The following is a 27,713-nucleotide window of genomic DNA, read 5'->3' on the forward strand; positions in this document are numbered from 1 at the left end:
TGATGATTTCTGCAATTATTAGCAATCCATTACTATTGTCAGCCAAAAAAGTCCACCTGAAGTTGTCAGTTTTCAAGACAGAAATTACCCCTGAACACCAGAGCTTGGTTCAGCATACCTTTATTCCACCTGTGTAAGTATTTTAGTTTAAGCATTGCATGGGCTGGGAGGAAGGAAAAAAAAAAAAAAATTCCTAACTTTTTTTAGATGCTTCATAGTTCAAGTGTCTCCACATGCTTTTTCTTTGTTTGTTCTTTTTGATTATGATTGTTCTTTTTGAGATATAGCGTACTAGAAAGCAATAAGTAAGGGAACTTGTCTGTTTTATTCTCTGCCTTACGGTCCTGACAGCCTCTCTGCCAGACGTGACAGCTTACGTCTTATCTTAGTGATGTGTCCTGGTTATCTGTGTTGTGCACAAGGGCTTAGCATTCCACTGCTTTTTGCTTAATAAATTAAAACTGGGAAGGAGTAACACTGTAATACTTGACCATATAAGGGAGGTCACTGTTTTAGTTCTGCTCCTTGCACAATATGCAGTTGAAGCCTTTTAAGGGAAGGTGGTGCAGAGTGAAAACATCCAGAAGCAGAACATCTATTTCATGTTATAGTTGGTGCCAGTGCTCCTGCTGTCATTGCTAGTACTGTGAATTTCTCAGAGTCTATTGCAATTGCATAGATAAAAAGTGAAGACTTAGAAATAGGACTAAAAAAATAAGTTACAACCGTATGGTTCACGACTCTTGCATCTTAAGAAATAGTAAGAATGAAGAGAGTACTGACCAAAGGTGAGATTAATTAGACTTCAGAAGTTGAAAAATAAAGTAGCAAAGAGTTCTCAAATTTCAGGAAGAAGAGACCAAAGAGAGAACAAGTGGAAATACCATGCAGTGAGAATGGGATAGGGACTCAGTGACTCACCAGGCAATGAATATGGTGTCAAGAAAGTTAAAAAATAGTTTGGTGTTTTTTATAGAAGAAATTTGAATGTTGAAAAGAATGCTCCGATGGAATGAAACCATTAAATTTTGGGTCTGGTTGCAAGTACACTTAAGACAAATTCTGTAGTCTATGGTTAGACAACAGCCTACCCAGTATCTTTAATAAAGGGATAGCAAAATTGATGTAGGTAAATATAAATCACTTGTGTTGATCTCAGAAGTGTCCAGAATGTTAGAAAAAAAATCCAAGCAACTCAGGCAGAAAGATATCAAATACGAAGATTTTTAAGCTAAGGTTAGATTTTGTGAAGATGTATTTTCAGCTAGAAAAATTATCTTCATGATAATCAGATGCAGGTCCCTCATTGAGATATTTTTAATTCTTTGCATGAAGCAAAACTACAGAAGTGGAAAGCAAAACAGTTTCTGTTAGTTTCAGTTAAATAATAGCCTTTAAATAGTCTTTAAAGTAAAATATGCTTCAGACCTAAAATCAAATGAGGCTTTTATCAGCTGGATTAGATAACACAGACTACTTCAGTGGCTAAGTAGAGATTTAGAAGACCTAGGGAGAAACCTTTTCCTTCTATAGCCATAGTAACTCTGAAAGAAACGATTACAGAGGTTTGTTCTCTTTTGGAGTGCTGCTACAACACACTATCCTTCACTGGCCCACATCTGTCCCACAGATTCCTTCAGTTCCTGATTGTCAGTGCCTGTCAGTGCTTTCCCTTCTTCAATTTGCTGTTCTCTGAATTACAGCACCTTGTTTACCTCAGTGCTGGCACCACAAAGAAGAGCAGGATTGAAAGTAAGTGTATCCATGGAACAGCAGTCAGTGTTTTGAAACCTGTTCACCAAGGTGCCTATCAGCATCTTTCACAGGTCAGTTGATACCTACAGGTGGTAGAAGATGAGACAAGGACGTGCTATAGCTGCTTCTCTAGTGTTTCTTTCATTGATAGCTATTTCTTCTTCCAAGGTAAGACTCCAGTGTGAAAGCGATGCTGCAGTTTACCCTAGACAGCATTTAATCTACAATACAAAACTCTAGCCAGTCTCTTATGACTTTACAAGTTCGTGAGACCTGTCAAAGAAAGCCCTTCCCCCAGTGTTGTAACCTTTATCTTTGTGGTGAGCAGGCATCACAGCTTTGGCAGGATGATTCTGGCTGATTGACTGTTCTATTCTTGGAAGTTACAAGAGTTTCACTGGCACAAGAAAGTCAACTTGCTGCAGGCTGTTGTATTTGAATGATCTATATTCATCAGGATGTTTTTGTGGCATTGTAGAGATTAGTTGGCAGAAAACTTCTCTCTGATTCTCGTTAATGTAAGTCAGGGTAATTCTGCTGGTGTCATAAGGTGTTTTGCTAGTGCTAAACCACTGTTTTTGGGAGATACCATCAAGGACCACTTTGTTTTATTAGCCTATCTGTGAAAAATAGTCTATAGTCTATTGTGTCTACTGAAATCTGAAAGAAAGTTATCACAAGGATCTTTAACACTTTTAAATAAAATAACTTTTTTTTTTTTTTTTTTAAGGGAAAGTTATCTTTTTACACATTTTAACAGGCTAGTATTTTTAGAATTCCAAGGAAAATAATCTGGGCCATCGAGAGTCCTGTGCCCTCTGTTTTCCTAGTTAGGTGACACGTAGGTGACTGTGAAGTATAAGTAAGAAGACCTGGGATATTCAGATGTGAAACTGTACAATTAGTAGTCCAGTTTCCTGGTAAAGTTTTCCACATGAATCCATTAAGTCTTTCAGGAGCAGTATTAGAACTAGCTGTTACTTTTTTTTCTATCAGGAAATTTTTAAAAGTTCTAATCTTTATTAGAAGGCCATAATTGTGTTCCTTTCATTAGTAATAGTAAATAGGTAATAGTAAAAGGTAATAGTGAAGGTAACTATTACCTTTATTATGGGCTGGCCAGCTCATGCTTAAGTGAGACTTACTGTAGAGTTCAAGAATTGGCTTCACATTTTTGTGTTAGTAATAAACTCTCCAATAATTCCGTTTTCTAGAGATGAAATAACTCAAACAGCTTTTCAGGTTTGCATTGTATACATGCTCCTTATGTTTGAATAAAAAGGGGGCAGTCGGTGTAGGTAGTGTGGGACTAGCTCTTCAAAATAAAAATGACAGTGAAACTGTGAAACAGTAGGAGAGTAAATTTAAGCTATGGAACTGTACAAGAATTTATATTCCTGTTTTCATTCATTTTGTTATCTCCACATTTAAAAGCATCTGCTCCTTCTTTTTTTAAATTTACAAAGTATTGTTTTAAATAATTTGTCACTGCAAAAAAGTACAGTCCACTCTTCTTTGATTTAACTTTTTCTCCTTAGTTAGTATTTCAGCATCCTGGGAACATAAATGCCATTAGTTCTGATATGGGCAGACTAACTAAGGTTACCTTTCAGTTTGGTTCATGTAAATACCCTGTTTCCAAGTCTGTCAAGGGGTAATGACTACTGCACACAGACGGAAGGAACTTTACTGTATAATCTCATTGATGTAGTCAGCACTTACACTGAAAGAAAGCGAGCAAGAGTAGTGTTTGAAGTCAGTCCCTTTAAATGTCCAAGATGACAAGAACCAGAATGTCCGTGGTTTGTTGTCTTCTTTCAACATAGTTCATACTCATGGAAGGTATAAACACAGGTATATCAACTGTGTGGTTAGGCATAAATAAAATGCCTGTACTTCAAATAGACTAGGGAAATGAACCTATTTATAGGGCGTATTTTTTCCCAGTTTTTATTTTGAATTGCTCTGGAAGTATGTTCCATCCATTAAGTCAGGCCTTTTAACAGCCAATACCTACAGCTGGAAAGCTCAGAGCCTGAGGTATTGCCCTTACAGGTGCACTGCTGAATCAGTATCTTGTTGATGATGCATTATATGTGTCTAAGGGTATATAAAATTTACTGTGTTATCTGAGACCTCTGCAAGATATAAACCACTTGTAGTACCAGCTCCAAGACTCACTTCTTGGGAGAAGTAATATCCTCTCTCATCAAGAGATCTCACACAGACAAAACTCTTTATATTTAATTGATTTTACATTTCTAACTCCCCAAATTTGGGGATTCTAGTGCAAGTATACAGAAAGAAGAGAAACTTAAAAAGCTGTGCATACGTAGTCTTGGTTTAACTGTCCTGTAAAGGTACATTTCTAACAACATTGTAAAATGTAATTAATGGACCTGTGATTTGTTAGAGATAAAAATCCTTACTGTGACTCATCAGCAGTTCTTGCAAGCTCCTGAATCCCTTATCCTAAGCATTTATTAGCCTGGCATCTATCAAGGCTGTCAGGAAGCCATATGCTCCATTAAATAGTGCTGGAAATGTTCAGTTCAGCGGTACACAGAAACTAATTTCTAAATTTTGGTCCACAGGGATTCTACCAGTCTCAACTGGAAGTTCTTTAAAAAAAAAGTCTAGCTTCTTGCTGTAGCAATGATTGAAAGCTCATTTAGGAATTTCATCTATAAAAAAGTAGATTGGTAAATATAAAGTGGAAAAAAAAAGTTTTGGTAAAATGAAGATTATATTTTTATTTTTTAACTTTTTCTCTACCAAAGTAAAACCCAGTCATATTTTTAGTTTAAAAAAATGTAGATGTAGGAGCATTAAAAATCCCTCTCCTTTCCTGCACCTAATCTCTATGATCCCTGGCTTTGAAGATCTAGTAATTTCACCGTCACATATTAGTTTCCTTCCTCTGAGGGTGTTTTCCTGTATTTTGTGTGATTATGTGTTTGATCTAATATTATTTCTCGGAGTCTGCAGCTTTCAGAATTTTTGCCACTTCCCGTGGGAACTCCCCTCATGTTTTCTGGGGTGATTTTTACCCCAGAAAACATGGATGTCTGTAGGCTGGCTAAAGGCACATTCTGCATTTATTGAGACCTCCAGTGGTGATTCTTTATTTCAGAAAAATATCAGTAAAAAAGGAGTATGCTTAATTTTCAATGTACTTCTACTTACTTACTCTGTTGAAGTATTAAGAGCCAGAAACAACAACAACAAAAGAAGTTGCATGGAACAATCTGTCATATTCCTACTATAAACTATTCATGTGTAAACTCTGTACAAAGCAAGCCCACATTCCAACAGAAAAAACATTTGTATTTTTATTGCTAGCCTAGTGCCTACAACTCTTTGAAAACAGCTACAGCCTCTAGAAACTTTTAGTGCTGGTCAGGGTAAATCCATCCTAAGCTATTTGTTCCTCAGCTAGAGGAATGTAGAAGAGTAAATGGGAAAGGATTTCCTTCTCCAAAAATTTACCAGGATATGGGAACATTTCTGCAAGCAAACATATTCCAGCGGTATTGTTAGGCTACCTTAAGAGAATTGGTTTTGCTCTTCCAGCATGTTAGGTATTGCCTTCTGGTTTATTGTTTTCTCTATTTTTTGGCAGTACAGTCCTGTTTTCAGCTCAAAGTTATTGCCACACAGGGATTAAATTCTTTAATGTTCTTGATTTTTTGAAGAGCCAGAGAGAAACCTGTTCAGCTGTGCCCTGTGAAACCTCCTTTATGGAACAGCATTTCTAAGGGTCAGTAATATATAGTAGTGCTGTATAAACACAAGGAGGTACATACCCACCCCTACCTCTTAAACTAGAGGCATAAAATCCAAGTTTAGAATTAAAAAATTTGATAATACTCTTTTCTTCATGTACGTTTTGGCTCTTTTCAAATTAATACCAGCAATTCTTACACTATCTCATTTAAAAATCACTCATATATAAGTAAAAAAATGAACATCTAAGCTAATTAGGAGGGAACTTGGAGAATGGATATTCTCATATAAAATAAAGGTTGCTTTGGACTACATTACAATTACATGACTACATTACAGTGCAGGCTAACAGTGTAAAAATTTCAGAGACAATACTTAAGGGCTTAACTGTCATGCCATGACTTATGGTGGTGAATGGAACTAAGTCCAGTTGGTGGCTGGTCACCAGTAGTGTTCCCCAGGACTCAGTCCTGGTGCTGGTCTTGTTTAACATTTTTATCAATCATTTGGATGAGGGGATAGGATTCAGCTCCGTTGGTTCACAGACAACATCATCAGGCAGGGGTGTTGATCTGCTGGAGTTCAGGAAGGCTCTGCAGAGGGATCTGCACAGGCTGGATCATGGGCTGAGGCCGATGGTGTGAGGTTCAACAAGGCCCAGGGCTGGGTCCTGCCCTTGGGTCACAACAACCCCAGGCAGCTCCACAGGCTGGGGCAGAGTGGCTGGAAAGCTGCCCACAGGAAAAGGAGCTGGGGGTGCTGGTGACAGTGACTGAACAGGAGCCAGCAGTGCCCAGGTGGCCAAGAAGGCCAATGGCATCCTGGGCTGTGCCAGCAATGGTGTGGCCAGCAGGAGCAGGGCAGGGATTGTCCCCCTGCACTTGGGGAATGATACTGAGGTGCTGGAGGATGTTGAGAGAAGGGCAGTGAAGCTGGTGAATCTGGAGCACAAGTCTTGTGACAATCAGCTGAGGGAGCTGAGGTTGTATAGCCTGAAGAAGAGGACACTCAGGGGAGACCTTATCACTCTCTACAACTCCCTGAAAGGAGGTTGTAACCAGGTGGGGGTCAATCTCTTCTGCCATGTATCAAGTGAAAGGACAAGAGGAAGTGGCCTTCAGTTGTGCAAGGGGAGGTTCAGATTCAATATTAGAAAGATTTTTTTGCTTAAGGAGTGGCTAAACATTGAAATAAATTCCCCATGGAGATGGTGGAATAACTTTCTCAAACTATTAAAAGAAGTGTCTGGATGTGGCAGTTGGGATGATTATGGTGGTGCTACGTTGATGTTTAGACTAGATGGTCTTGAAGGTCTCTTAGAACCTTGGCGATTCTATAACTGTCATTTAGGTATGTTTATGTACCAGGTTTTGAAGGGGTCCGTGCTGGAATATTTTGACAGTTTATCCCATCTACTTTATGCACTACATTTAAGACAGAGAGATGTGCCATCAGAAAACAGGCGTTTTGTTGGTCGGAAGGGTGACTGCTTTCACCTTGATACTTTTAGAGAGATCTTGTTGGGTGTGTTCAATCTACCTTTGATTGATCTGCTTTGCTTTGGCTTGACTGGAGGTAAAACTAAGTAAACTCTCCCACTTCAAAAATTGTTAGGGATGATAGCTGAAGCATTCATAAGGTCCTTGGTAGTTGGTCAGATTGCTTCACTGTATCTCAGTTCTTACTTTCCATATTATAAAACAAATGGTTCTGAAAACCCTAGGCACACAATGAAAACCAGCAAATATAATTAGAAAGGAGATTGGTAACACCCATTCTGCATAAATCGCATCTTGGGATTTAGAGTTTTTTACAGTTGTTGGGCGGGTTTCCTTTCTTTCTTGTTTTTTAATCCAAGAAAGGATTTTTTTCATTGTAGTTTAAAGCAGGAATATTTACCAGTAAGCAAGCTGGGGAAAAGAATGCTCATCTATAGAGTGGTTAATTATGGTTCTTGAAAACACTGGCATGTCACCCAGACAGTGAGAGGGTTCCTTGTATTACATAATAGGAGACAGGGAAAATAAGTTGAAATTCAGGTTGAGACTGGGAAAGGTTTTTAAAGAACTTACTGCTTAATGGAAGCATTCGTTTATTGGCATGTCTTTGGACACATTACAAGAAGTAAAAGTATCTTTCAAGCATTTTCATATTTCACTTACCTGTATTTTGTAAAAGAAGATACTATGATACTTTAACTTCCATTGAAATATTAGTATAACGAATGTCCATCCTTAGATTAGCTGTTTCTTGGTCAGTAAAAAGAGGATACTGCTAAAGCCTATTGAACTGAGGCCCTGTATTTTCCAAAATAATGCACTTAATGTATAAACATACTTGGTTCTGGTTGAAGTTAGGTGCTGAGACGAGGATCAGTTTTAAATTGTAGTGTGATCTAGTCTTGGGGGTTTTTTTTGTTTTGTTTTGCTTTGTTTTGTTTGGCTGGTTGGTTTTGGCTTTTGTTGTTGGGGTTTTGTGGTGTTGTTTTGGGTTTTTTTTGTTTGTTTGTGTTGTGGTTTTTTGTTTGTTTGTTTTGTTTTGTTTTGTTTGTTTTTTGTCTTTCTCCTCCTAGCTCAGCTGTCACGAGATGTAGTGAGATGTAGAATATTCCCCAACTGACCTCAGATCATATGTTAAAAAAGCACTGTCTTAATCGTGTGATATTTTATTGTATGTTTTCCAGAGTGGCAAAAGTAATGAAGGTTCCTGTGTATGAGACACCAGCAGGATGGAGATATTTTTCCAATCTCATGGACTCTGGACGTTGTTCCCTTTGTGGTGAGGAGAGTTTTGGCACTGGTAAGTAATACATAATCAAAAATTACCACAGACTTTTAATTTTCCCTGGATGCCTCAAGTCAAACCCAAAAGAATCAGAAAATTAGCTCTGTGTCATGCTGAAACAGAACTTTCTGTTGTTCACATCTTGAGGTTTGTCTTTTAAGTGTGGTGTCCAGCACCTTGAGGCATGAAAAATGTGGAAAATGGATATTTAGCAGTGACAAGCAATCTGAACTACTGTCCAGACAGCTTCTGGAGGTGCCTGGCACTCTCTTCTGATTTGCATATAATGCAAAAAAGCCTCACCGGTTCCACTGCAGATCTTTTACAGGCTGCAACATCATTTGGAGGGATTTTGCCTATATGGAAGCCACATGTTTTTTGCTAATGTGATTAGGTGTACAGAGTATGAGGATTGGTATGTCTGATGGCACATTTAAACAAAACTGTTGCTGGCTTTCCTTTTTGGAACATCACAATTGCTCAAGTGTCAAATGAAATCATTAGAAGAAATTCAGTTACATGTCAGTGTTTGTGTTTTCCCTAGGTAATTCTCCTTTATTGGTCCCAAGAACCATTCAAACAACAGAATGTAGAATGAGTGACAAATTTGAGCCATCAGAATTATAGTATTGACAGTAAGAAATAGAGCAAATAATTGGACTATGTAGTCTGCAAATGTAATCCACATAAATGTGGTTTTGTTTATGAGAATAACGTAATAAATTTTGGGGTGTTTCTTTTTTTCTTTCCTGGATTCTGGCACAGAAATTCTTCCTTTTTGTATATTAGTAGGGCCATATTACAAGTCTTTTTGTAAAAACACAGACCAGAATAACTAAATAATTTGCCTGGCTATTATTTTATTCTATATTTTGATGTGAGTTATATGGAGTTCTCTGTTTTGAATGTGTAATACCTTGGCTGTAGCTATTTGTAGAAAATTACTTACCATGGAGTGAAACTTGATTACAAATTTAATTTTGCTTTAATTGACTTATGTCATGTGTTAAGTTTGTTGGTTGGGGTCAATTAGAGCAGAACATTGCTTTTTTGAAAATAATGATACCTTTAAGCAGCCATAGGACCTTAATGTAATATCTTCTAGTTTGCTATTTGGATCTGAATGGGCTATGATGCAAGAATCAAAAATGTATTATGTTTCTTTGGGTCTTATATGTGAAAAGGAAGAGAAGTTAAATTTATAATGGATGTTCATTCTCTTTTTGTTGTCAATGGAAACCAGTGTCCCATGATGAGCAAACTGTATGCCTTCACTCTTTGCTCTGAGTGGCACAGGTTTGTATTGCCTTGACTATGTCTTTTGAATAGAAACTTCCTCTACAGTGGAAGGTCATTGAGACCTATGTGGTCATTAAGAGAGATGTAATTTGGGGAGAGAAGGGCAGGAAGATCTTGTACCTTTCAGAATGCACTGCTGTTGGCTGTGGTGTGTCGTTGAACTGCATCTCCATTAACCCATGAGAGGCGTGAACTGGGGGATTTTCAACTCTCACTGCTTTTTAATGCTTTTTCACTGGGCCAGTTCTGTTCCTCTTTCCTCTAAATGTGGAAATTCCTCTTGCTCATGCAAAACCAGATACTTTAATGAAATTTGAGTGGGTCTGAAGGCATCAGTATGACCTCAGCAGCACACAAATTAGTTGGAAAAAACCTCCTGGCTTCATCATCATGCTGAAGAAAGTTAAGTGTGGATTTTCACTGGAAAGAGTTTGTAAGAGTTTTGGTGCTGAGTTCCCATATGTTGAAATATATGTGGATAACTTAGCCCATGGAGTGCAGCACCTCCTGCTACATGCTGGCTTATGTGTAGAGGTATGTAAAACAAGCAGGAGTGGCCTCTCTGTGCCATATGCCATGACAGACCACTGCCACAGATCTTTCTCTGCTTGGGGAGTTATTTTCCTAGGCCGTCTTCTTCTGTTGGTGTTGAGTAGGACTCTTTCAGATACTTTCTGTCTGAGGGAGTAGAGAAGTATCAGTGTACTTAGTAGAAGCCATATCTTCTTTGAGGAAACTTGCCATTTAAATGTTATGGTGCCGTATAAAAAAAGACAAACATCAGATTTCCCTGACACATTGCAAAAGCATGTTCAGGTCTTGCTAAGCAGGCTGTCCGAAGTGCTGGTGGATTTTAGCCCTGGTGATCAGTCATATAGAAGTGGGGGAAAAAAAAAAAAAAAGGTTTGATCTATTGTAACAATATAGGTCTAATTTTATTATCCTGAATATCCAGTAGTGGTTAAATTTGGGAAGAGAAACACTCATGGAGGTCAAGGAAGTGCTTCTAGGACTTGGCTGTTCTAGCTAGGCCAGAAAATTACCCTGACTTCTCTTTTCTTTTGCCATTGACTTTTTTCTTTGCCTGTATCTTTCCATGAGGCCTTTAAACAATTGCCTTCTGTACCATAGCCTCTCTTCCACATTTTCAGGACCTAACCTCAGACTAGTCTCTACATTCCTTACCACTCTGTGTTCCTTATATTAATCTGGTTCTTTCGTCATCAATTCTTCAGATTCCTGATATATCCTGACTCTTGTAAATGAGTGTTTGAACAAAAATACTGCTGGCCAGCATGGAGAGCTGGTCTACATAAATATCTTGGCATCCCAGTATGTTCTGATCAGATTAACTTTGTTGTACCTACAGCACTTCAGTGCAGAAAGCCTCTTGATCTCCAGTTTTATCCAATTCCATCTAAAGGCAAATCTGGACACTCGAGATTCGATCCCATGGGCATCCAGAGGACTTGAGCACGGGTTTTGAATTCCTCATTCCATGTGTAGTTGCTGTGTAAAAAAGTATGTGACAGAAGGAGACTTCCTAAAGATGTTGTGGAATCTCCCTCACTGGAGATATTCAAGAACCGTCTATATGCAATCCTGTGCCATGTGCTGTGGGATAAACCTTCTTGAGCAGGGAGATTCAACCAGATGCCCTGTTGTGGTCCCTTCCAATGTGACCCATTCTGGAATCCTGTGATACTTTTGGGGCAAATTACGTAATGGCTGTGATGTCTGAAGTTTGTTTTCCTCACTGCCTCAATTTCCTTATCATCTTTCAATTCAGCGCAGCTGTCTGAAAAGTGTCCTCATATGCCGGGAGGTTTATTTGTAAAACATGTTCTGGTTTGTAGATGACCAGTACTTTAGCAATGTGAGCTGTTTTTAGCAGTAAATATTTACCTTATTGCAAATCTTTTAGTAATTTCCTAAGCTGTGTGACCCTCACATGTTTCTGCCAGTATTGGGCATTTGAATCAATTTTATGGCTTTTGCCTAATCATATCTAATTAGGCAACTGAAATTTGGCACTTCTTTAGCTTTCAGCATGGAATGTTTATGTAAGTGTACGGTATAGTGATCACAGTGGGAAATTTACTGCTCTGTGTAAGAGAAAGGAGTTTTGAAAATCCACCTTCTGTCATCAAACTGCATTGGAAATCAATTGCTCGTGTACCCAGGTAATCAAGCCCAGCTGAAATTTCCAAGTAATACAGAGCCCTGGTTTTATAACATAAGGGACTTTGGTCTGGCAAGTACATAAAAGCAAATTTTCTGCTATAAAAGGAGAAAAGATGTTGAAAACATCCCATACAGCTGTATTTCCCACACTTGTTTTCTGGCAGCTGATCTTGGAGCTAAACCAATGCTCTAAAAACTTCTTCCATTTTTGTAACGATGTGGGGAGCTTGTCAGATGAGGTTAGTAGCTTTCTGGTTCTATGACTAATGCCCAGCACACAGTTCAAAGGAGGGCCTCAGCAGCAGCAATTAGTTTCTAAATTTCATCAGCAAGCTATTAATCAGGATTAGGAGAACTGTGTGGCTGATTTATCTCTCTGCAGTTTAAGCCACCTCAGTAATTGCTACAACTTTCTTAAATTTGCTTGCTTCATCTCCAGATTACCAGATTATATTAACATCAACCCCCTTCTCCTGGAAGATTATGTGGAAGAAAAACTGGTGGAGAATATTAAAATGTGCTGTTGCTGAAATGAATGAAGTCAGAAGGGAGCTATTTGATGGTGCCCGTTGCAGTAATACAAATCTAAAATGATATTACTAACTTGAAAAAAATTTCAGATCAGAATGCCCCTAAATCTCCATTTGCCTAAAACAGTGCTAAGTTTCAGATTGCTGGATAAATTTGTAAGACTCAAGTATGTGCAAACAAAATGATTTGTTGTGAGTTTGTGAACTCCTGTGATTTTCTTGTTTTGAAATCACATTTACAGAATGCAATATGATTAACTGGGATTACTAAACTAGGGAAACTCAATTACCTTTTTTTTATTAATTCATATGACAAGGCTTGCTTTCCCTATCAGAATTGGGTATCTCAGATACAGACAAAGTTAGACAGCTTTCAAATAGTAGAAAAATCATAATATGAACATATTTGCATGACTTTGCTTTGTTTCTCAAGGTACTGCCTCTGAAGATTTTTCTTCAGTTTAAGATTGTATAAGCTGAGTACTTCTCTGTGAATGAGAACATGCTCTGAGGGTTTTGCCTGAGCCTGGACATAGCAATTTACTGTAGTAGAAGACAAATTTTGCTACTGTTATATGGAGAAATAACAAATTAATTTAAAAATAATTTGTTGAAACAATTGCAGTTACTATAATTTCCCTTACCAGTGGAAAATTAAATATAAAGGGCTAATCAGAAGAAAATATTTGTGGACTTCTCAGATCTGTTGTCTCTTTCTGCTTCAGCTCATTGAATGGAATCAGAAATCCCTTAATTCCAGGATGTTTCAATTAAAAGTAGCACTGAGAATCTTCCTGAGGTTGCTCAGAGCCCCAGGCAAGCTGAGGGAGGAGTTAGTATTGCAACTTCAGAAATGCAGAGCTGCGAGGCACCTTTTCCTTCTTCCCTTTGCACAGGACAGGTCTGCCTTTGCAAATTCATTGGATCTGTGGAGCAAAGGATGGTGTTAGCTGGACTGAGGCAGCAGAGGAAACTTCCTCCCTAGAGTTTCTACAGTGTGAACTGGGCTGTAGGACGAAATTAAGACAGAGCAAGCAAAGACACCTACAGATGACTGTTGGTGAAAATCAGAGCAGCAAAATTGCAATTACAGATTGCAATTTGCTGAAGGAAGGAAAGGCAGTAAATACAACAACATATGTGTATGCAGTAACCAAGCTGATCGTTGTGCTCAGTTACACTTCCATTAAGATTAAAAAACTGAAACACTTCCTGGGCACACAGGATTATTGTCCTTGTTCTTGTTTCAGGCTAGTATTTTTAATGGTGATTTTTTGATTCTGAAACAGTTGAGTTGCTTGTAGGTATACAGACTTTTGTCTCCGGATTATCTTCTCCCATTGCTTTGTCTTTCCAGAGAAGCAACAATTTCTGTCCTCCGACGGACATGCAAGGACAGAGGATATGCCAAATCTGCTAAATGTATTTGAATGTACATTCAGCCCTCCTCATATAGATTTATGTGTTTAAGCCATACGAAACAAAGTTCAGAATGCAGCAAAGAGCTCTTCAGAAATGCTTCTGGCCATCTTTCACTAGAACATTTTGGTTCAGTGAAATGTACTTAAAGTGTTTTCTAAGTCAGAATGCATCTCTTTAATGTTCAGCTTAGCCTGTTGCTCCATTGTCGTGATACAGACCATTTTGCTGAACGACTGCAGTGATCTTCACTGTACGGCCTGCAGTCTGCAGAGTGTTACATAGCAGGAGAATAAATGGTCGTTCATATTGGAACAAATTGCTGAGGGGTTAAACTCAGCTCCATGTCTCCATTTCCTACCAATGTCTATTGAGACGCTTAAGCCATTTAAGTGGCTGGTGATAATCAGCAACAGAAAGGATATTTTGGGCAAACAGAATTTTTTCTGTGCTAAGGGTGAATGGCTGAAAGGAGAGGCATGCAGAGGCATGCAGGTTAAGAAGGAAAGGAGCAGCCACGGTGGGGTGAGCCTGCTGTTACCAGGGCCCTGCCTGGCCTCCTGAGGCTCCCCAGTTCTGCCCAGGAGCAGCACCAGGGCTGTCACCCCCTGCCCCAGCAATGCTGCAGCAGGGCCAGTGTCCAGCTCCCCACAGCCCTGCCATGCCTGGCTGGGGGTCCCCCAAGGCCAGGCCTGCCTGTGCTTCCACATCCTGGCCTGGCATTGCCCTATCCCCATTCCCAGGAAGTGCCTGATGCCTGGAGCTAGGACTGTCCTGATGCCCCTGACTGCTCTGCTGTTCCCAGTCCCCTCAGCGTCCCTCGTCCCTGTAGTGATGTGATGGCAAGGGATATGAAAGCTCTATTCTAGATTTCTCTTTTGGTAGCAGGGGCAGAAGCCTGCACCATTATCTGGGAACAAACTCTTGGCTTTGATGATAATGACTGTGACTCCACTGTCTGCTTTGCCTACAAGTAAGCTGACTTTATTATCCGTAGGACATGTTGCTGGTGTTCCTGTGGAAGATATTATTAAGCTGGTTTAACATATTACAGCAGTGAGGGTGTAGAACAGGTGAGAGATGGCCTTTAAGGCCCCTTCCAGCATAAACAATTCTGTGATTCTATGCATGAGTGTCTGAAGGACTGACTTTCTGTAGAGGGACAGTTGTGTTCCTTTCTTATCTGAAGCTATTTGCAAAGATTTGAGAGTTCATAAATAACCCTGCCCTTTTTCTTCTGGCTGGTTGGCACTCCATGATTTCACAGTACTGCAGCAGGGAACAGAGTGAGTTCTCTCGCAGCAGCACTTCAAGCACCAGCCCTAAACTCTGGCTGTTGTAACAGGACACTGTTGTTGCAAAGAGCTCGCAGATTACAGATCAAGGCAGATAACAAGTAGCAAAAAAGAGATATTCTTACTGTCACGACAGCCACTTTGCAAGTGTGAAGGCATGATACTGTCTCAGCTCAGTTCTTGTTTTCTGTAATATCTAACACATAGACATAAACACAGTCTTTATGCAAATCTTTATCCTCATCAACAAATGTTCTCTGATCATTCCTATGCAACTTGAATATTGTGCTGAATAGTAATTTGCGTTTATTTAACCCTGTGGTAGTTAACTTAATGTTAAGATTAATGTTAGATAAAGAGTGTTGAAGTGGAATGTAGCACAAGAAGCATAAGTGGCAGGCAGATCTGCGGCAGACCCGGGACAATGGGGCTCTTAGAAAATCCATACGAGCAGGGGCTGCTACCCTGATTGTTGCTCTCTCCCAAGAAGAGGAGCTGCAAGTTTGAGGTAACAGCAATGATTCACCCTAGGAATCATGGTGTCTCTCTGCACATCTTGTTTTTTTTCCTTATATGCCTTTAATATGTTGAGTTTTTCACAGGATTAACAGCTTCAGTGCATCAATTCATGTTATGGGAACTGTCCTTTGCCAGTATCAAAACACAGCTGTTCTGACAGATGACTGACTGCATGGACCTTGCAGGCTGTTACATAAGGCCAAGCTGTACAAAGACCTTGCTGCAACAGGATTTTTTTTGTTTGAGGAAGGAGGGTATTTCAGAAAACAGGTTTTCAGCCTAAGAGCTTTTAGATTCCTCTCTGATAGATTTTGTTAAGTATCTTCTAAAGACCAATAACTTGGTTGGTTGCCTCTGTAATCAGTGCATATCTCATGGAGTAAAAAAAACTTCTGAATTACTGCATTTGCTTTATACTCATGGTTTAATTAATGTGTCACTAGACAGAAAACCGTAAGGCTGCAGCCAACAAACTTTAACCAAAGTTAGTGTTATTAGGCCAGAGCAATGGCTACATGTTTGATATCTCTTCAAGTTTCTTGAGTCTGTTACCATATATAATTGCCATCAGTATCTACTGAATGCCAGGAGTCTTGGATCTTACTTAGATCTGAGACTACATGTTAAATCATGTGGGATATTCCAAAACCATTCCTAGTCCTCACTGTTGGAACAATTTATCTGTTCATAAATACAAACCTTTGAAGGGATCTAGATCAGAGCATCCGAACGTCTTTACCACTGAGAGGTATGAAGAAATATAAAAAAGCAAACTGTCCCACTCTTTGGTTTGCTTGGATTTTAAATTTTTTTTTATTTTTTTTTTTTTTTAATGGAATGGGGAAGTTCTTTATCTGCAGCTTGACGTCTGCAGATGAACATCTGCAGAGATAAGGAGATGCTGTTGAACTTGACTCTCATAAAGGAGAACATTCTGGCTCATGGCTAGATTTTCATATCTAGCCCATTTCTGGGAAACAGTAACAGAGATATGAAAACACTGTATATCAGTGAGCAGGACTAATAACTACAAATGTTTTTATACTGCTGCCATTTCTATTCAAGTACTTGTACATGTTTTTATTTAACTTTGTAACAAGTATGGGCTTTTTCATGCATAAATAGATCATATTTTAAACATCAGCTCTGGTTTTCCATCTGGGACATAGCAGAGGTGCTGGGGTAATACTATTGATTACTGTTATGAGACATTTGCTCAGCTTCCTTACCTTGTTTTCTGATTTGCAGTGATACCAAATAATGTGTTTAATATCTGTCTCTTTAGGGTCTGACCACCTTCGAGAGAAAGATGGACTGTGGGCTGTGCTAGTTTGGCTTTCAATCCTAGCAGCTCGAAAGCAGAGTGTGGAGGAGATTGTCAGGGATCACTGGGCAAGATTTGGCCGGCACTACTACTGCAGGTGAGAAAAATGAGGAAAAGGGACTTATGCAGCTGATAGGAGAACTCTGCTGCAATTATTGCTTGTTCAGATGTGCTCAGCTGCATGTAGGTGTGCGTTCGCTGTGCCTACAGAATGAAAATCTGCCACAGATTATCCGTTTTGTAGATAGGTTTTTCCAGAGGAGTAAGTGTCAGAGAAAGGAGATACGTGTATATGTCATTGCTAGAATAAGAGTAATTGAGTTTTTAAATACTGAATGGCAGAAAGGTTTGAATTATTTACTTGCTGAATATATAGGTGCAGCTTGTTACATGATGTTGAAAAAGAAACACAATCCCAGCAAGATTTGCTCCTACATTTTTATTCTCTAAGTGCCTCCATGTGACAGTGTTTTAGTGAGAACTGAAACCTGTCCCTGCTTCCAATTCAGGATAACTCCTCCAAAGATACAAACGTTTACTTATTTTTATTAAGGCTCAATATGGTGAGTTCTAGCTGTCATTTTCATCTTTGCTTCTGTCTCCCTCTTAATCTAGATTCAGTCCAGAGGAATTTGCAATTTGTAAGATATTTTGCACACAGCTGTTCTTCAAAACTTGTAGCAAAGTTTTCTCTATTTCATTTGGCTGTTGAGCACTGCACTGATTGTGTCATTAAGTTTTAAAAGCTAGCTGCGTATTGGTGGTATTTTCCATGCTGCTTTAGAAATTGCATTTTCTAGATGATTGCTGTTGATTCAGAGCCAGGTGGCCAGTGCAGAACTGTGGTTGCACACATGTAGTGTTTAGATTGCACAGGATTTGCATCTGTGTGCTGCTTTCATTCACAGTCAGTATTTCAGTGGTACACTTCTGATTTTTGAAGTAAGCAGTAAATTGCTAATTGCGAGTCTGTAGAGTTCTCTGAAAGCAGAACTGTCTTCCCAGCTCTGAGGACTTACTTTCTGGTTCTTTTTTTTTTTTTTTTTTTTTTTTTTTTTTTTTTTTTTTTTTTTTGATGTATGTGCAAGGTTTGATTATGAAGCATTGGAACCCAGAACAGCATATTTCATAATGAGAGACCTGGAAGCTTTGATCACTGACAAATCATTCAGCCATCAACAGTTTGCTGTGGGTAACAATATCTACAGTGTGGAAAGAACAGACAGCTTTGAGTACATAGATCCTGTGGATGGCACTGTGACCAAAAGACAGGTATGGCTGTAGTGATGGATTAGCAAAGTTTTGCAGCTGTCATATTGTCTTCAACAGCATTGTTTCTAAAATTCAGCTGGCAAGACTGTCCATTTATTTATGGGATGGTGTTTCCTTTGCTGTGACAGATACTGCATTTCCTACTTAAGATTAGCTCAGTCCAGATAAGATAATCCACCTTTAGTTTTCCTTGTGCTTGCTGTACATAACTGGAGACAATAGTGTCACAGTGAACATAGGATGGGATGAAGTCCCTGTTGAGAGCGATGCATGTTTAGGGAGGATTCCTTTTCCAGAGCCGTGGAAAATAGTCTTTCCTTTTTCTGTTTTATATCTGAAATCTTCACTGGCTTTACATTACTAAAAAAAAATTTTTTTTTCTTGTTCTTGGTGACCCACAGGATTTACAAAACTGAGATGCAGTATCTATTGTAGCCAGTAGCATGCAGGAGACTTTTAGAAGGTTGTAGCCTTTGCAGGCAGATTTGACTTCCCTAGCCCAAATTACCTGTTCCTTCTGGAGTCTGTCTATACTGAGATTCCTTGGTTATCAAGAACTGCAGTTCAGACTGGGCCTTCAGTGTTTGGAAATTCACAATGTACTCAAAAGTAACCATGTGCTTTCACCAGGTGTAAATTTATATTCAAGAGTCTTGCGTATGAGCTGTGACTCCTATTAAAGTTTGTCCTGATTTTATGCTGTTTATGTTTTCATGTTCCTGATTTCTCTGGTTTTTAAGTTATTTGACCTAAACAGACCCTAGGAAATGATATTACAAGCCATTAAAACTATTATCATGCCTTTCTGCTTAGTCCTTGTAGTTTCCATTCATCATTGCATTCAGAAAATTTAAGCAGTCTATCTGCCACTGAACTACTTTCTTTTTGCATATTACCAGTGAAACAAGATACGAGGGTATTGTCATATCCAAGTCTAGTGGAAAATTACAGGCATGGCAGGCTTGTGACCTTTGTAGTTTTAAAAAGCAGATTGTGAATTCTCCTTGTACTTTGCTTTCCCTTAATTTTTTCATTTAAAGCACTTAACTCTGTATGGGAATATAATTGCTAATCATATCATCATATAACAAAATATGACTTGCCTTGTTTTCAGATGGACTCTGAAAAAAACAGAAAGCATGTCTTTTCATATGGAGAAGCTCCTATTCATTCCGAGTACAGTTCAACCACTTTGTCCTTCAGCAAGGACACATTCCTAGCTTCATATGTTTGCAGCCTCAGTGGGATTCTCCAAGCAGACTAAATTGGAGAGGGTATTGATCTATGTAAATGAAACAAAAGTTCACTGCTGCCATTTTCCTTGAGTAGCTTGCTCATCATCTAAATGCAGATATCTCTTTCAGACTGTCATGGGCTTTGTGCAGATTTTTCAGCTGAGTATTTGGGAACATGTTCCAATTTTGTTCCCCAGTACATAGGGGAGAGAGATTTATATTCAGTGTAACTGCAGCTTCTCATGACTGAGAAGCAGGCTACATGGTAATTATTCAGTGTTAATAAACAGCATATTCAGAAAACAAACACAGCAGTGAGAAAATAGGCAGCAAACAATACACACAGACTGTTGCTTCTAATTAATTCTGTTTCTGGAAAGCCCTGAATATTGTTTATCACACTGCAGTAATAAGACTCAAAGTCAAATGAAACATTCTGTTGTTCTTGAAGACTGTTCTAATTTTTAAAGCTGTACTGTGTTTTTGCACACGTCAGCACATAACAATTCTGCTCCTGAGGGTCCAGCAAGCCAGGAAAGGGATCAGTGGCATTTTTGTGTAAAATCTGAATTAGAAGGATGAGAGGTACAAGTTGGCCATTATACTAAGAGACAAAAAGCTTCAGGGAGACCTTATTGTGACCTTCCAGGGTGGGTTGTGAGACAGATGAGGATAATTCTTTTAGCAGAGCCTGTTGCAGTAGTATGCGTGGTAATGGCTTTAAACTAAAAGAGTAAATTTAGACTATATGTAAGGAAGACTGTTTTTTTACAATGGGAGTGGTGAGACACTGGAACAGGTGGTCCAGAGAGATTGTGGATGCCCCATCCTTGGGATCATTCAAGGTCAAGTTGGATGGGGCTCTGAAGAACCAGTTCTGATTGGAAATGTCCCTGCCCACTGCAGTGAACATGGTGACCTGATGACTTCCTGACTGGATGGCCTTTAGAAGTCCTTTCCAACCCAAACCATTCTATGATTCTGTGATTATCAAACAATGCTTTATATGGTGCTAAAGATGTTTTGGCATATATCTGAGGAAACAAAGGTTTTACTTAGGTTTTACTTATACTTTAGAATATTGACACACTGCATTTACATTGGTGTCTTGTCAAGTTGCTGGTAAAACTGTAAAATAAAATGCATATCTTCTCTCATTTTTAATGGTTTACTGCCCTTTAAACAGAAGTAGTGAGGATCTCAGTTTGTTCACTAGACCTTTGACAACAGAGGGACAAAGGGGAAGAAATGTTCAGTGGCTTATCAGAGGTTGCATTTAGTCTAAAGGTACCATTTACATGAAGGGAACTAGAATAAAGAATAATGCACACGAAGAATGTGTATTAATGCACAGCTGGTAGAATATTGTAGCACGGCAATTATTTATCTGTGCAATTTAGTCCTCTGGTCTTAATGATCTTCCTGTACAGAAACTGTGGGTCCCAGAATGTGGTGTGTAAAAAAACATCTTCATATATGCAGTATAAAAGGGGGGAGAAGAAAAAAACAAAACAGTGAAGATGGCAGCGAAGAGCAAGTTTTTAATTAATGAATTAATCAATCCTTTTTATTATGCGCACAGTTAATGTGCATAGATTAATGTACTTGAAATTAATTAGCATCTTAAGTTTCCCAAATTGTACTACAGACTTACTGAAATTCTTGCAATCATATATTGATGCATGATACTTGAGGGGTAGCAACTGGTCCTGTCTTTTTTATTGACTACTGACAACTGTTTCTTTGATCCTTAGCTGTTTCTTAGGCCACTTTAGTGATCTTATGTTCTTTTCTCAGGCCATTGATTTTATGCTCTGCCACGCAGAATAAAAGAAAATCAAGTAAAAGAAATAAAATCAGTACTCTCAGTAAGAGAGTATTTGTTATGTGGGAATGGGAGTAAATGCACATCATTTCTAGTCTTCAGAGGAGAAGAAGGAGTAATGAGTGAGTTGTCCAAAGTTGTGGGGAAAGAAGAATGGCATCCAAATGACTCTTCCTTTCACTTTTATTTTGGAGCAGTGAATGGTGATTTGTAAAGGTCCTGCCACCTTACATATATGCTGTTCCTTCTCTTTTCCTAGGGGCTGCGGATTGTTTTCTCAGATGCTTCCAGACTCATCTTCAGAATGAGTTCTTCTAGTCATGTGAGAGCTACTCTGCGGATCTATGCAGAGAGTTATGAAAAGGATCCTAGCCAACACAATAAGGAGCCACAGGTAATGCAACAGCATTGTAGTAAGTCAGTAAGTAAAGCACTGCCTCGGTAATAGCAGTGGCTACAGGTTTTCATCTTTCATCAGAAGCAGCAGTGAATCCTTTGACCCATGTACTGTGTTTGTAGATGATTTCCCTAGTCTTGAACATGTACACCTTTTGAGGAAGGACCAGTTTAAATATATATTGGTGTAATATCCAACACCACAGGAATGTCAAGGACTGCGATGTCTCATGTTAAATGCTGGGCAATGACTTCAAGTCTATTAGGAGAAGTCATTTTAGTTTGAACTTTCTTTTCAGAATTTTTAGAGTTGTGATTTGATTTATGGAACAGTATTTTAAAAATAAGATAACCATTTTTCAAGCAGGTTATCTGAGAGCCGCTTAGTTAGGGCGTCGCAAGGATTCCTCACAATCAGAGTACAGTTGGGAAATATGGATACCAGAGTCTAAACAATGTAGGGATTGCTTGTAAGGGAAAGACTTGCAGCTGTCTGAAAATTATATCATAACCAGACTCTTTCCTAAGAGGAGTGAAGGTTTAGAGCAAATTGCTGGATTGTCCAGCAGATACTTTATACAATTAATAAAATAAATGACACTTCACATTCTCACGTTCTTAGTAAATGTTCTTTAAGCTGTGATATACAAGAGAGGACTACGGATATTTCATGGAAAAGAAGTTAAGCATTTGGCTTGTAGTAAATCAAGCCCCTGTAGTTTTAAGTCTCATGCAGTTGTGTGTTCGTGACTGGAATGCAAATGCAAATCTACCAAAACATATATGCTGTCAAATGAATTTGAATCCTAGGTAAGTGTTTGGTGTTTCACCAGATTCTGATCACAAACTTAGTGAGTTTCTTCTTATGCTGTTAAACAGCCATGTATCAGTCACGAAAAGTGCTTCAGTTGTCACAGAAATATTGCAGATCCCATGCCTGCAGATATGATCTCTTAAATTTATTGGCTTTTTTATTTTTAAGTAACAGTTTGCACCTGCGGTAACTTCTTGGATAGAACATTTAAAATGCTAAAGCTCCAACAGAGTAAAGGAGCATATTTTACTATTTTTATTCTGTGTATCTAGGTTTGCCCAGCTATAGCAGGATCATTACAATATTTTCTTTCAGGAGATACTGCTACAACTCTTATTTTCACTTGCTGCTATACTAGGTTTACATAGTAAACTTTTGGTATCTGGGGGCTGCAGGGGTGGCTTCTGTGGGAAGTTGCTAGAAGCTGCTTCTGTGATAAAGAGAGGCAATTCCAGCTGGCTCCTAGATGGACCCACTACAGGCCAAAGCAGTAGCCCTCTGTGATACTATCCATAAGCAAGGTAACAAACCCACTGTGCACCAACAGCAGGAAAGGAGGGGATGTTTGTGAGAAACAGCTCACAGCAGGCACCATGGGCCGTGCAGAATGGAGGCGGGGTGATAGGGTGGCCTGCTGGGCACCTGACAGCCAGCCAAGGTCAATGCACCACAGTTGCATCAAATTTTGTTACAGCATGAATTGTTTATCAGTTGTGATTGTGCTGACCATTTTTAATATGGTTCTTCATGCTATGTGGGTAAGGCACAGATGAAATGAAAATAAGTCACAGTAAGAGACAGACTGTGAGTTGATTTTAGAGGTTTGAAGTGGACTTACAGTAACCAAAAGATGTGATCTGAATGTGTTTCTTGTCTGACAAATCCCAGCAAAAAATACTAAAAAACAGTGGAGGATGTACTAGCAGCATTATTTGGCTAAACTTTTGAGTATTTCATTGCAAATGAGCATTTTAAAGTGGAATTGTTACTGCATTGACAGATTGTTTTGTTTTCAATGAGAGAAGTAATACTCAGGCAGAATTTAGGCTTGTGTGCCTCCTAAGGTAACCTAGAGTGAATGTTCAGTATTTAACATTCATTGTTTTAAATTAGTGGAAAACAGCAAATGTTCTCAGTGAATTTTGTACTTGTGAAGGGACTAGATTGAGGGAGCAGTGGTGGTCCTCAGAAATATGAGGGATGTGCTGCCCTATTGTTACATTTTTCCTTTGTTCTGCTTGCGTTTGCTTGGAAGGGGTGCATAAAGTCTCACCAGCAATACACCATGTCCAGGAAATGGGTCTGCTGCAGAAGGCGGTAGGAGCCAGGCATCCAGACCTGCTGCATCTGAGGCAGTGCCCTCCTTGTCCAGGGCACAGTCCTACAGCCGGAAAGTGAGGAGGACAGGGCAGCTCTCTGCTAACAAGCTCCCTCAACATGTGGTGGATTAGATTCAGGGTTCATCTGGGGCAGCAGGAGATGGTACCAGAGACAAAGCTGGAGACAAGGTAACACTGTGGACCTACTCAGGAGACAGGGTCAAAGTCCAGACTGGAGACAGGATACAGTCTTTCAGGGAAAGAAGCTGCCTGTAGCATGGGCCTGCGGTCCACCTGGGCAGCAGAGCCAGAGATAAGGCTGGAGAGAAGCGCTCCTACAGCCTGGCTCAGGGACCCCTGGGACAGGCTGCAATGGGCCTTGCAGGGTGCAGGGGAACATCCTCAGGGCATCCTGAGCAGGCTGGTGGGTTTATGAGTACCCTCAAGGATTTCAGAGTTTGGTCTTTTATTCAGCGCACCAAAAGGGTGTGTTATTCCCAAAGACAAAAGAAAGGCTGGAAGGGATTTTTTTCTGTGCTGGTAATGGAGCCTGTCAGATCACAGCAGTTTTGGCTGTTTAATCAGGATATTCACTAGTGAACAAATAATCCCAGGGGTAGAAAAGTCATTGCCTTGAAACTTTCTACAGGGACTTTCCTGCATTTATACAGTGCAGACAGGCATTTTAATATCCAGACTGCCTCAGGAAATAAATGGTACTGTTAAGCACTCTCCTCATCTCCTGCCATGCACACAAAATCTGGGATAAATAGATGTTTCATCTCAATTAATACAATAAATTCTTTATTTGGTTTCTCATTGCATAGTATTGCACGGTTCCCACTGCTTCTCTTTCCGTGCTCTGGCTGCATGCTTTGCCAACAGCATGAGTACATTAGAAGCAACAAGGTCATAGATTGTATCTGATAGGCATATGGTGGACTTGAAGGCAGTGCATAAATTTTAGGAGATCCTCATGTGTAAAAATAACTAAATATTTCTCAGGAGAACATTTGATACCCTTCAGTGAAGTATGTAAAAGAGACTGAATAAAAACCTCCTTTTTCAGAAAAAAGCGTTGCTAGGAAGGGGAACCAGAGTTCTCCTGATATTGTAATTCCTTTATTGTTTGGTTTGCTTTAAAGTTCATATTGACATGCACACATGTAAAAGAGCTGTGACAGACTTGAAGTGTCAAGAACTTTGCTGTGTATTTGTTGTCAGTAATAGGAACACAGCGTATACATAAGTGGACAAAGGACTGACATAAAGAAGTATGTTAAGTATATACCTTATGTATTATCTTATGATACTGAAGAAAATTGCTACATTTTGGATAATAAATGCGTATTTTTCTGTAATTGATCTTTGTAATTGAGGAGACAACTATATGTGGTTTCTGTATTATTTCACTCTTTCTGAAACAGCTGACCAGGAAAAACTCCCTTCCATACCTGTCATATCATAAACCAAGACAAGATTATTTGATGATTGGCTGCTTAAGTAAATATTCAGTAGGTTCTGTTTATTGCACCATCTCTTACCAGTCTCATTTTAGATAATGCTCCATGTTTTTTGCCTGGTGACAAGTCCAGTCAAAACCTGAACTGAAAGGCAAAAATACCTTGATATATCTTTTGCTTTTTGTCACAAAAATATAATTGTCTCTGTCTTGACAGACAACTCAGTCACGTTGGAGGTCCAATTTTGTGGAATGATTATGGTAATTTGACTCATACCAGCATCCTTTCCCCCTGCCCCTTTCCTTTCAGACAAAGCCTTTTCCAAAATTAATCATCCAACTTTACAGCAGTGTTCAAGTTCATTAGTTTGCTTTTGTAGTCTTTAACAGTGTAACTTTTGATGTTGAATATTTCACAGGTAAGCAAACCTGTGAACTACATTTTCCAATGTATGTTGAGATGTACACATTATTCTGGAACACTAATTATGGCACTTTTTAGTTGAAATGGACCTTTTTGACCTTTTGTTCCAATTTATATGTAAGCCAGTATATGTTGTAAACCATAATTGTTAATGAATGTAAGAGTCAATCAAGTAATATTTTAGTACCATCTTTTGTGCAATCAGTTGGTAATACTTTCTACCTAGCATAAAGCATAGACAGCTTCCTGATCTACAGCAAAAGAGTTCAGGGGAAAGGGGTAAAATATGCCATTTATTAGATGTTTGAGGTCATGGATAAGTGTGAGTAGCCATGACTTCTGGCTATTGAATGATCTATTTAAAGAAATTTGCAGAAGCAGCTTCATGGATACATGGGAGATAAGAGGTTGCAACTTTTTTTTGTTCAGTTCTTCCTGTAAGTCAGTATCAAAAGTCAAAACCAGAAGCAATAAAGAAAAATCACCATCATACTCTCTCCAAAGTATACCAAAAACAACTCGATGTTTTCAATTCAATCAAATCCAGTTCAGTGTGTTTTGAATTTGAATATTTCAATTTGAATATTTCAATTCAATTTTGAATATTCAATTTGAATATTGCATAACTTAGAGTGGTGGTGCAATCTAGATCCAAAACAGAGTCTCGGAAACAATGCCTAATGCTTTTCCAAAACTGAAATATTCTGCTCTAGAAATAAAGGCCACTCCATTGATGTGGCTTGTCAGGGGACGTCCCTCATCACCGGGCATTCCTGAGAATAGTGCTTTCCAGATAGTTTTCACATGGAAGATTTATATTTAAAAATTATTTCTTTGTTTTTAACTATTCAAATAGGCATCCAAATAGCATTTCAGAAAGTTCAATTCATTATAACAAACAACAGGTTTCTCTCTGAAGTCTTGTATGTATTGGACCTCTATGCACTGGCATGTATCTTTTTCTAAGTGAACAGAGTTATGAGTTTTCCTAAATTTAATACAGTTGTAAAAAGTATAGATATATTGAAGTGTATGAAGTACTAAAATAAGACCTTGCTGACCTTTAGTCTCATTTATAGCCTGACTTTATTAGGTCACCTCAATATTTGATATTTGTACATTTGTACACGTCCTGTTTTTAGCCACATGGTTGTATTATTGAACTTGGATAAGATTCAAACAGGAAGTTTCATACACAAGGCAAAGAAAGAAGTGACCCACTATGGCTGTACTTGTAAATCCAGTGTGTTCTTCAACAGCATGTTGTGCTGCTGCTTCAGGATAAGTGTCCTGGAAAGAGTGTCAGTAGTCCCCATTATTCTGATAATGACTTAATTAGCTCTGTTTACAGTGTGTTATAATTTATTATGTGAATTCTATCAGCAATAAATAGGTGTTGTCCTAGAGTCACAGAATTACAGAATGGTTTGGGTTGGAAGGGACCTTTAAGATCGTCTAGTTCCAGCCCCTCTGCCATGGGCAGGAACATCTCTCACCAGACCAGATTGCTCAGAGCTCCATCCACACATGATTTTGAAGATGGGGGGTGGGACATCTACAGCTTTTCAAGACAACCTGTTCCAGTGCCTCACTCGCCTCACAGTAAAGGATTTCCTCCTAGTATCTAATCTAAACTACTCTCAGTTTGATTCTATTCCCACTTGTCCTACATGCCACTCTAAAAAGTTCCTCTCTCTCTTGTAGGCTCCCTTTAGGTTCTGGAAGGCTGCAGTTAGGTCACCCCCAGGCCTTCTGTTTGCCAGGTTGAGCAAATTCAGTTCTATCAGCCTTTCCTCAGAGAGCAGGTGCTCCATCCCTCTGTTCAGCTTGGTGTCCCTCCTTTGGACCTGCTTCGCAGGTCCATGTCCTCCCTGCGCTGGGACCCCAGAGCTGATGCAGCTCTGCAGGTGGGGTCTGAGCAGAGCAGAGCAGAGGGACAGAATCTCCTCCCTGGCCCTGCTGCCCACACTGCTCTGGATGCAGCCCAGGACACGTTTGGCTCTCTGGGCTGGGAGTGCCCATGGCTGGGTCATGTCCAGCTCTCACCCTGCAGCACCCCCAGGTCCTCCTGGGCAGGGCTGCTCTGATCTGTTCACCACAGCCTGGGCTGATACTGGAGATACAGATGCAG

At 39.3% G+C, this 27,713-nt stretch overlaps 1 protein-coding gene across 1 annotated transcript in view; it reads left to right on the top strand.

Annotated features, from left to right (window-relative positions):
* The window catches only part of PGM5 (phosphoglucomutase 5), a 70,278-nt gene that overhangs the window by 36,078 nt on the left and 6,487 nt on the right, over window positions 1–27,713 (top strand). Inside the window, exons 7-10 of the mRNA XM_040090805.1 lie at window positions 8,165–8,280; window positions 16,797–16,932; window positions 17,924–18,107; window positions 21,427–21,561. Coding sequence (XP_039946739.1) covers window positions 8,165–8,280; window positions 16,797–16,932; window positions 17,924–18,107; window positions 21,427–21,561 — 571 coding nt within the window. The remainder of the gene's footprint in view (window positions 1–8,164; window positions 8,281–16,796; window positions 16,933–17,923; window positions 18,108–21,426; window positions 21,562–27,713) is intronic.

Source organism: Hirundo rustica, chromosome Z, assembly GCF_015227805.2.
Source record: "Hirundo rustica isolate bHirRus1 chromosome Z, bHirRus1.pri.v3, whole genome shotgun sequence".
Lineage (NCBI taxonomy): Eukaryota > Metazoa > Chordata > Aves > Passeriformes > Hirundinidae > Hirundo > Hirundo rustica.